Genomic DNA, 11,953 nt, shown 5'->3' on the forward strand with positions numbered 1-11,953 from the left:
TTGCCATATACAATAAGAATGGTTTTGCAGTTGTTAACCGTATTTAAGAAAAGGTCGCACAAATGTTGATGAAGTTCGTCGAAAAATTTTCGAAGTCCGTACAAATGCTACTGGTTCCGATAGCATCCCGATTTCGTTTATCAAATTACTGTGTCTCTTTATTCTATTCCACTCTCCCATTTGTTCAATGCTGTTATCGATTCGAAAACATTTCCTTTGCTATGGAAATCAGCCATCATCACACCGATCCCAAAAACAAGCATTTCTTCTCTACCCAAGGACTATCGTCCTATTAGTGTTCTTCCAGCTATTTCAAAAGTGCTTGAGAAAATTATGGTATTAGTGGACTTCTCACTAGCATTCAATTGCGTTAACCAGTGTTGACCAGACTCATTTCCCCGAAATTCGAATTGTGAAGCCATGAACTGTTATAACTGTGCGTTGTATTCCTGAGATGGAGGGGGAGGTGGTTGGGCTTGAGTGTTGCACATGGGATCCGACAGTTTCGATCTCGGTGGGCCGCAATTCAAGTTTCGGTGAAATGATTCGCACTCACTCACTCACTCATTTCATTTCACCGAAACTTGAATTGTGGCTCTCTGGGATCAAAATTGATCGATTTTGTGTTCAGTACTCAAGCTTAACCATCTGCTTTTCAATCTTAGGAGGATAGAGCATGGTTGTAGTAGTTCGTGCCTTGGTAGTTCGGAAAATGTTATTTTCGGGGAAATGAGTCTGAACAACACTGGCGTTAACCATCGTCTACTGCAAATCAAACTTAGTGAAGAGTTTGGGTTCTCAGAATCTGCTCGTGGACTAGTTGCATCATTCCTCAGTCAGAGGTACCAATCTGTTCGACTTGGGAACGAAACATCAACTGAACGTGAAGTCACCGATGGCACTTCCCAAGGATCCTGTCTCAGTGCACTCTTGTTCAGCCTTTATATTAAGTCTGCCCGTCGTCCTGAAGTGTAACTATCAACTGTACGCAGACGACTTGCAGGTGTACATCTCGGGACCAGTGAGTGACATTGACGAGCTAATCAGAACCATCAATGACGACCTTGACGCTATCACATGTTGGGCCACTAGAAACTCTTTAATGAATGTTCGAATCCTCTGAGCAGAATCTCAAATAGATAAACTTTAAAGTAGATGGAGTACCTTTTAATTCCGCTCCTAAATGCTTATCTTTGACAGATACGCGTATTTCGACTACCACTTGCAGTCTTTTTTTCAGTGTCAGCAGTGGATACGAGTAACTGACACTGAAGAAGACTGCAAGTGGTAGTCGAAATACGCGTATCTGTCAAAGATAAGCATTTAGGAGCGGAATTAAAAGGTACTCCATATACTTTAACAGGGTGTCGACTCAATTTTGAAAATAAAATTCCCTGACTTTCCCTGACCTTCCAGTAATTTTCCAGAAAAGTTCCAGAGCACTGAGTTGATTAATTTGAACCGAAATAAGTAAGATTTTTACAAGAAGATACTTATTCGTTATGTTATAGGTCGTACGAATAAACTGATCAAAAGCTTTTACTTTATTGAGATATATCGTCCCCTTAATGCTACAACTAGATAACTCGAAAATCAAAATTTTGAGATGTGCAACTTTGAAAGTATGACCGTTTAACAAGGTGATGGTTAATCGCAGAGATTATGATTGAAAAATAATCTTTAACTTGTGTATTTTGAATCACACGCTTAAGACCTGTGGATATTTTGCAGATCTAATTAAGAAAAATGTTTTGACATATTGAAGTCAAAAATTTCAAATTTCGAGTTATCTAGTTGTAGCATCAAGGGGACGATATGTACACCGTGGTCAATATATTCTCATACACTTTTTCTTTTCTTTGGTATAATTTTACTGAATGTAGGATAATCCAATGTTTTAGTATTTCATTGTGATCTGGTAGTATTATACTAACGTAGAATAGCTTGTTTGAAGAATTAGAAAAAATAATTGCTATGTTATGTGATGAAATGTCCATTGAAGTCGTGTTTAGCACTTAAAATTAAGTTTTGATCATATTGGTCTGGTTTACAAAGTAAAAATCAGAGCATTCACAAAAAAGTTTCAGAAACTTTATGTTAATTATATTGCGTTTTGAATAGATAAATATTGACAAAATTTGATGAATAGGTCTGCGATAACTGCAGATTGAAATTATGCTCTGCCGATGAGCGTGCCGCTAGAAATATTTTTCGTAAAGTCTTGAGTTGATGAAATAAGTTTATAATTGAAATATTTCCAAAATATTTCCTGTAGTGAATCAGTATTATAATACCTTTCAAAAAATATTATCAACAACGATGTCAGTTAGACAAGCGCGAAATAACGTTATCTCGAATTTGTATGAGAATATACTGGACACGGTGTACCTGCCAGATGACATTCTTGAACGTTTTTTCAAGTTGATATGATAAAACTGAACAACTGAGAATCTATTTACTTTTCAATCTTAAAGATCCGTATGAACAAAAATGTTCTCGGCTAGTGAACTACCTTAGACCTAATTTAAAATTTTAGGCATGAACGAAAATTTTGGACTCTTTCCTGATAATAACTTTTTTTATACAAGAGGCAACACTATTACGATCATCCACCATACTTTTTTTGTTGGAGATATTCCTTCAATACTTCTCAATGAACTCTTGAAAGATTTCCTCCAGAAGCTTCTCATCTCCAAGATTCTCTAAAAATTGTTAGAGAATTTTTTTCAGTCTTAAATATTTCTAAAAATAGCAATTGAATTTCCTAGAACTACTTCAGGAATGTTTATAAAAATATTTTTCAGGATAACATAATTTTTTTCCAAATTGTTTTCATTTTTTTTTCTTCGAATATCTATGTTAATTCTTCACAGTTTTTTCGTTACAGTTAATATTTTAGGATTTCGATATGAATTACCCCTAGTTTTTCTCCCCGAAAAAAAAATATCTAAATATTCCTAACAGAATGCATTCAAGACTTGAACAATGCGCTGATTAGAAGGTTTCTAATGTTTCTCTTGTACTTGTCGTACCATCAGCAATGCTCCGAGGAACTCTTCTAAGAATTCATCTACGAGTATCTCTAAGTAATATCACAAATTGTCAATAGCAGGGCTGGGCAAAAATCTGAAATTCACTCAACAGTAGCCAAACAAAGCCAATCACAGTCAGCGAAGCCAGTGAAACTCACGTCCATCGCTGCTGTAGGCAAATAGCCTTGAAAATTGCAAAACATCCGTTGCTAAGGGCAACCCAAAATTACTGTAGAAAAATGTTCTATTTTCCGCTGCATTTCCCGCATTAAGAGCCTTCAATGACACTAACGTATTAGAAAATTCATGCACCCAACAAAGCCCAAGGAACAATTGGTAGCTTTTAAGATACTTACGTGTTTAATACAAGCTGCATAGCAGCAACCATTGCTGAACAAATTTTTAGTTGAATCATTGATTGAATAAAATTATTTTCCGCTTATGAAAAAGCTGTTATTCCACTTGAAGTTTGTGTTTCGAATAAGAGCTGAATAAACCTCTGAAAATGCAAATATAGTAGCTTTTGTTCTACAACACATATGAAGTTTAACAATTGACTGATTAAAAGCTTCTATAGGTTGAGGCCATCATTTTAGTAAAATATTGAACATTTGATCGTACAAAAGTTTCAGTGTCTTATACTTAAAATGTTGACCAGCATGATTAGTAAAACTAAAAAACAATGCGAATAACAGTATATGAGTATGCTTTTATTCAAGCAACACATATCATGACTCTTTATGTTATTTTCAAATGTTTTTCAAATCAAATCTAAGACATGCAGGCGACTATGGATCAACGAGGGTAAAGTTCAAATTGGATCAAAAACATCATAATTTAAATTTTCCAAATGAAGTGTTCATCATCTGCGACGTTATTGAAATCGGAAAAATTTACTGACCATAACATTTTTAATGACAGTCGAAGTATACATAATAATTTTTTTTTTTTTTTTTTTTTTTTTTTTTTTTTTTTTTTTTTTTTTTTTTTTTTTTTTTTATTTCAAGCTTTATTGACATAGTAGAGATACACAAATTTGATTTACAACTACGAATTTAAACTAGGTTTTACGATAACATTTGGGGCGAAATAACATACATTGAACAATTTCTTGGAAAAACAGAAAAAAAAACCAAGCGATTTAAGTGTTTAAAATAATATCACAGTAATTTAAGTTGTTAAGATGCCTTCGATCAATGGGTTGATGGACAGTTGGCAACTAAGAAGAAACTTTTCACCAATGCGGTTGATGAATTCATCTAGAGTTTCCATTTTTGCAACGGCGTGAAGGTCATCAGTGGGGTACCACGGGTCAAGGTTGAAGATCATCTTCAGCAGCTTATTTTGCTTCACCTGTAAACGCCTTCTATGTGACGCAGCGCAGTTCATCCAAGCAGGAGATCCATACGTGAGTATAGCTCGAAAGACGCCTTTGTATAGAAGCAATTTATTATGAAGTTGTAGGGACGACCGGCGTTTTACCAGTGGGTAAAGCGAGCGGATAAGCCTATCGCACTTGACCAATGTCTGGTTGATATGCTTATCGAACTTCAGTTTGGAGTCCATAATCAATCCGAGATATTTTGCTTCTGGAGTCCACGGAACGCTGTGGCCGTTTGCTCTGATCTCGACATTTGGGAGCAGCCGAGGAGAACGATTGCGCGTAAAGTAGACTGACTGCGTCTTCGTAGGATTGATTTTTATTTTCCATTTGCGATGGAATTCCTCGATTTTATGTTGGGCTTCTTGAAGCTTTTGGGTGATAACTTGCGGGTCGCGATGGGTCACTAAGTATCCTGTATCATCTGCAAAGAAAGCATACGTGACTCCATCCACCTTGATGACGTCAGCTGTAAAGATGTTGTACAGAGTTGGGCTTAGTACCGACCCTTGGGGGACACCAAATGGTATTTCACAAGGTCTAGATAATTCGCCGTGCACTTTGACTTGGAAGCTTCTGTTTTTCAAGAAAGATAGTACCAATCTTAGGAGATAGTTCGGAAAATTGGCTTTTGTCATTTTGAAGACAACTGCGTCCTGCCACACGCTATCGTAAGCTTTCTCAACGTCGAGCATCACCATTCCTGTTGATTTACATAATAATTTAACAATAATTACATGAAAGTTGTTACCAAACTTACAGTCCAGAGTCACAAATAAACAAATATATTTAATTATTGTTGAATAATGGTGACAGCTGAAAAAATTCCCTACAAAGAGCTGAGAAGATGCTATTTAGATCCAAATTTAAGACAATGTTCATCATTTGTCATTAGAATGAATAATAGTAGTATCAACACTTATCAAACTTCTCCAAAGAATTTCTGCCGACTTGTCAAGATTGTTTTACTAATGAGTTAAACAAGTCATTTTTCCTTCTATTAAAGAGCCAATATTCCACCAAACAAATATAATTGTGTGAACAGATGTACAGGAGATGAACTAACGTTTTGGTTGCTTCGCACTTCAGCTGTTTCATGCTTAACATGAACATGATTTAAAGCTGAATAGGTATTTTATAAAATCTTAATACAACATAGATATATCATCCGAACAGTTAATCCAATAAAGACCAAAATAACGATTAATAAACGCATTGTTCAGCAACAAATAAGCCTTACAAAAGAGATCACACCATAGCCAAATTTTCGAAAAATGGACAAAATATTTGAAAATTGCGTTGTATTCCTAGTGTATTGCAATGTTCAACTTACTAATATTATTATTATTTATCTCTATTTGAGTGGTTTTTTGCCCTTGGCAAATTCGTCAACTAACTAATATATAAAAACATACTAGATACAATAATAATTGATGCTTTCTCAATACAATTATTCAATTATGTTTAGAAAATATTTTGAATCAGTCTTCTGATAAAGGATTATTTTGAAAAACAAAAAGAGTACATTTAACATACAAATGATTGAAATATATTTTATTTTTCTATAATGTTTAATATATGGAAAAGTACGACAAATACTTAAAATATTAATCTAATAAAAATATTATGTATGAAATAAATGAATTTCAGTATAGTTAGATGAACAATTAAATTAAAGTTTTAACAAGTTTAAACTTATTATGAAATTCGATTAAGCATTTCAGACTGTTTTTACTTTGTGAATGAACTTTATTTTTGACCAGCATTGACATACATTTTCTCACTGTGCGCTATAAATAGCCGACTGCATTCAGCTCGCATCAGTACTGAACAGCAGCAGAAGTAATGCGCTTGTTCAGTTGTTGATCAGCATAGCACGTGTTGATTTGACATTGTTGAATAGAAGCTCAAACATGATCAATATTCAGCTACAAGAGGTTTATATTGGGCACTGGAAGGCAAATATATGAATTCAAGGATGACGCAGATGGCAAGGTATACCGCTGACGATGGGAAGGTCTCGAGTTTGAATCCAGTATCCAGGTAATTATTGAAAGTGGTTATTAATTCATGGTAAAAGTGTACACTGCATTTGATGTATACGGTGTTAGCGATTTTTAGTCATTTATTTGTTTTTTTTTCAATTAATTTTGTGGCAGTTGAATAAAAGCTGAGATAAATGCTTATGAAGCAATTTTGAAGTTGTAGTATAAGTCAATATACAACGACACGCTTTACAACTTCTCCAAATTTGTGTGAACAACGCCTGAACAAAGGTTTCACATGGAAACAATTAAAATGTTGTTAAACATGATGCTGAATTAAACTGCAAAAATGTTGTTTGTTAAATTAGCGTTGTTAAATCATCAATCCTTATTAGGCTAAGTGAAATCTGAATAAACATCATTTCAATATATGAATTACAGTCACTAAATGATAGGTAGTCTAATAATTTCGCCAGATTTGCTTGAACAATGTGTGCGTAGCAGCTGCAAGTAATATAATAAAGCAACTATACAGTATGTAGTTGTGAAAAATTGCTTAGTAAATGATTATAAAATAGGCAAATGTTTCTTGGAAGGCTACTTGATGAGATTCACGTTTTTGAACTACTGTACTGGGAAAGCCACGTGATTTTCGAGAAATTCAAGCCTACTACTATTACCATTCCCAGCACTGGTCAATAGATTATCAAGATTATTTCAAATGATATTCCTGAAATTTCTGCGTTTCAATGATTTTCTGGATTACTAAAAATAATCGAGGAACTTTGAGAATCATCCTAAGAATTTCTGGAGAATTTTCTGGGTCCAGGTTCCTTAGTCGAGTGGTTAGAGTCCACGACTGCAAAGCAAAGCCATGCTGAAGGTGTATTGATTTAGCATGATCAATTACTTTGCAGACAATAAACTCGTTTGATGTTGTAGTATTGATATTTTTTCCCTGACCTCAAGTGAAATTCCCTGACTTTCCAGGTCAAAAATAAATTCCCTGATATTCCCTGACTTTCCAGGTTTTTCCAGGTAGTCGACACCCTGTTTCAAGTTTCTCCACTAGAAACTGCCTACATCCGAATCCGAAGAAAACTAAAGCTATTATCTTCAGCAAGACTGGCAGTTTTGCACCACAAACAGATATAGTCTTTAGCGGGGAAGTTGTACCATTGTCCGATGCAGTCACCAACCTTGGACTAGAAATGGATAGAAATATGACTTGGTCCCATCAAGTTAATAGTGTCACTCAAAAAGTCTACAACACCTTGAGAACCTTCCGCCGATTTGCCTCAGTCCTCTCTATACCAACACGTCGGAAGCTCGTTCAGGCCGTAGTGATGCCTATATTAACATACTGTGATATAGTGTATTATCATGGCCTTTCTGTAGCACTCAAGGAACAGCTCCATCGTTGTGTTAAATCAGCTGTACGGTTTGTACATGGCTTGCGACGTCGAGATACCACAATAGCCGTTAGAAACACCATTCTTGGTCACGACTTACCGGCGAATTATCATCTACGCACCTGCAGTTTTATGAAGCGAGGATACGATGATGACCTACCGGATTACATCCAAGACCTCCTGCTACAGGGACAGCTACAACGAACACGATCGTTTGTAATACCCAGGGATGGTACACAAATTATGTCACGCTAAAATTCAACTTTTTCGACCAATTACCCCCCCCCCCCCCACAAGTGTCACTCTTTTTGTATGAGTGCTCCGGAAATTTTGTAAGGCTTGTCACGCTTGGCTCGACCCCCCCCCCCCCCTTGGAGCGTGACGTAATTTGTGCATGACCCCCCAGGCATACGACAGTAAGCGGAAGAAGACTCGAAAACTTATTCATATAGACTCAAGTGAAATAAGTATACAAACTTACTTTATCGATTCTATGTGTTTCACAGACGAAATTCTACACGTTTTGCTCTGAACCAGATCGTTTTTTCACTTTTAGAACGATTAATTTCCGGATTTACAAAACGACCAAAGTAAGATTTTCAACTTTCGCAACCTAACCACTACTTTCGCCGCCCCGCTGTATGGAGAGACAAAGTGACTTAACCACGAATCAAAACAAAACACTACTTCAGTCGATTTTACACTGATAGAAAAACGTCGCAAGTAACTTAATAAAACGGCTTATCATTTTGTCATAAAATTTTTGTGGGAAATCATAGGAACTCCCTAGTTTTTGAACGCGAGCTGTTTGTATGCAAAATTTAAGCAATGTACACGGTGAAAAAATGTCAAAAAGGTGATTCATTTTAAAACAGTTTTAGAAGACAGGTTGTGATTCTTCTGAATTAATTTTCTCAAAACCGTCTGGAAGTTACTTACGTCGATTTGAAAAAGTAATCGTGTAATTAGTGTTTTAATTGCTTGAGCATCCTGCTGGAATAGTTTACCGATAGAGATTAAACAAAAACGAACTCTCTCATCCCTTAAAATTGCGATCAGGAGATTAACAGAATATTAGAATAACCTTCAGGATAAATTACTGTAAAAATGTATTTTAAGCCCCTAACTGTTCCATGAATTTGTCAAGTTTTATTAGAACCACTACTGTATTTTTCTCATACCCGTTTCCTTGACCTGATATACATTATTACTAACAGGCTAACGTAATCAATAAAACAATAAATTACAAAAAGTGTTATTTGTGTACGCTGGTCAAAACATTTTTTTTCTTCTGTTCCTAGAAATAATTTCTGGCTACACCACCGCATCATATAAATAAAACAAAGAAAAAATGATAATATTTAAGTTCTTTTATCGCAGATTTTCTTTTTTCTTTTAGTGATTCGATTATCCAGAGTGAAAAAAAAAATCGACACTCCGGATAATCGAGTCCAACCTGTAGTTTGTTCAATCATTTATTGTCTTCAAAACCTTGTCAGTTATAGAAAATTGATACTTTCAAACATTAGCAATGAAGATACTTTGTTCTTATTATAATTGTTAGCTATTATTATGTACTTTTATCTGAAGTTATTATTGATATTATCACGGCCAGAATTCCCAGAGAAAGCGATACTACTAAGTACTACAACACCGTAGCACATCACATAACATCACCTAATCATGAAAATGGTATACTATTCCATTGTTTTGAAGTTCATGCAATCTTTAATCATCACCGCTAAATACAGCGTTCAAATATCTTAAATTATCACTCCTTAGAATACAAGCCCTGGGATTTCCTAAGTTATGTTTAACGTAACGAAATTGCGATCAGGTCATTACGGTTTGTTCACAAATTTCATAACGCCGAAAATGGCCATTTTGGACACCCACCCACCCCCTCGTAACGCTTTTTGTATGAGAATTTTATAAATTTTGTATGACCTGTAACATCCGAAAGACACCCACCCACCTCCTACAGCGTTATGAAATTTGTGAATGAGCCCTTATGCAATTGCGTGAGTTGATTAAATCGATGGAGTACTGTATGCGGGCAATTATGAATCTGGTCAATCAAATCCGGATACAATACGTTTCGATTGCACAATAGTTTGATCGAATAATTCTTAAATTGAATTGAATTTTTATATAAGTGAAAAGATGGAAACTTACCTCGTTCGGAAGACTCACTGCTGAATTATCAAGGCACTCCATTTTCAAACCAAAGGGATTTTTTCCGCACAGTTTCAGAATTGCTTTGTAATCTTCATTCGTTTCATGCACCGCACCGAGCATGAAAAGAAAGCTCTAACACAATGTGATGGATTTTACTAAGGTGGCGCAGATCATTGATGCGTGCCACTAGTTCTCTCTTTCATTCTCCCGCTGTTCTTATGCAGCGCAAATAGTGACGTCAGTAAAATCCATCACATTGGCTCTAACACATCTTTTGATCTAGATCAATTTGCGTCGGTTCCTACCGTTGTTCAATCACCTTGTATGGGGCTCTGCACAAAAATCTGCCTCTCTCTTTCCCTCCTTCATGAAATTAGTAAACAACAAGGCCAGTAAACGCTAAAATCTTATGCAAATTCAAAACAGTGCAGAGCCCCATTCTCATTTAAAAGTTCATTCAAATATTACGTTACGCAAAATTTGTAAATCCCTCCCCCACGTAACAACTTTTGTATGGACAATTTTAAATTTTTGTATGGACCGTAACACGACATAAGACCCCTTTCCACCCCCTGATGCGTTACGTAATATTTGAACGATCCCTTAAAAGCAATCACGTTCCCAACACGCAAACAAATTTTGTTGTATTATCTACCGAATCCATGGTAGAATTAAGAACTGCACCAACGATTTTCAACCGACTACAAAAATCTGTCAAGTTTACTATAATCTGGTAAAAATCACTGAGCAGTGCAGTAAATTTGACTATGTCCATAGTAGCATCCACTACAAAGCATTGTATTTCAATCCGTGACACCCACCGTACAACACAGTGTGGTCAAAAGTATAATGCCAAGCTTGTCAAATCTAGAATCACAGACAAACAGACGTAACACTCAGAACAAATCTCGATCAAAATCATAGTCACGAGGACATGTACGCCCAATGCTAAAATCGGTGTGTTTGGCCGACAGGCCAACAGATGGCGTTAGTGTGTAAACGTCAAACACGAACGAAAACGATGCGAGCGCTGCGGGTGGCGGATTTTCCACCTACCATATTTTTAAATCGATCGTTAAAAAGGTGGTCGATGGACAATGATGAGAGTGTGACGTCTGTTTGTCTGTGCTAGAATGTTTCTAGTCATAAATACACTCAGGCAAATGGACTATCGAATAACATAGGAACCCCTTATGAAAATTTGCCACAAGGAATCGGGTTGAAATTCGCCTTATGAAACAGAAATTTGAAAACAAAAATAGTTTTCGCGGCAACCTGGAATCAAACCAAGGACCTTGCCATCGATAGGCTCGTGCGTACACCCTGCGCCTATCGACGCCTTGGTGTGGAGTGAAGCTAAAACTATACATAAAGCGTTCGTATTGCGATAATCGTTCCATCTTTCATAATGGCCGGTACGCTGATCATAAGTACTGTGCAAAAGGATAGGACAAGAAACGGTCAAGGAATGATTCCGCTACCGAAATTACTTTAGCTGTACCCAGCTGAGAAGTAGAGCTGATTTCATAACGTCGCTAACGCCTGCCATATAAATCAAAGGGAGCTGTCACTTTTCCGAACGGAAAAATGTGGCGCTCAATTATTCCGCAAGTAAAAGTGACATTTCGCTCAAACTGAATCAGCTGTCAAAATTACTTTGGTAAAAAGGAGAAATTTTACTTGAGTGATTTACGTTTCAGGTCCGTACTTGGCTTAAGGCAAAATGTATGAATTTCGATAGTCCAGTTCGCTGCGTGTACTACAACAGTTAAATCAGGGGGGGGTATACGAAACGAGGTGCGCCTACCGTTCATGTTTTGTGGGTGTATTCGTTTGGCTCACAACGCTGCTAGGCATCCCGCTATTTGAGTGTTGAAATGCATCAGCATTTGCTGCCTGGCATAGCCCGCGTTTCGACCTGTGCTGTTTGGGTCGGCCCGCGTGAGAGATGATGCTGTTTGGGCC

The 11,953-nt window shown here is 36.5% G+C and overlaps 1 protein-coding gene across 1 annotated transcript in view; it reads right to left on the bottom strand.

Moving 5' to 3' along the window:
• The window catches only part of LOC5569746, a 39,686-nt gene extending 29,572 nt beyond the window's left edge, over positions 1 to 10,114 (bottom strand). The window contains exon 1 of the mRNA XM_021853133.1: positions 9,986 to 10,114. Within this exon, the coding sequence (XP_021708825.1) occupies positions 9,986 to 10,108 (123 nt within the window). The 5' untranslated portion in view covers positions 10,109 to 10,114. The remainder of the gene's footprint in view (positions 1 to 9,985) is intronic.
• Between the last annotated feature and the right edge of the window lie 1,839 nt (positions 10,115 to 11,953).

The sequence above is a fragment of the Aedes aegypti genome, chromosome 3 (assembly GCF_002204515.2).
Source record: "Aedes aegypti strain LVP_AGWG chromosome 3, AaegL5.0 Primary Assembly, whole genome shotgun sequence".
In the NCBI taxonomy this organism is placed as follows: domain Eukaryota; kingdom Metazoa; phylum Arthropoda; class Insecta; order Diptera; family Culicidae; genus Aedes; species Aedes aegypti.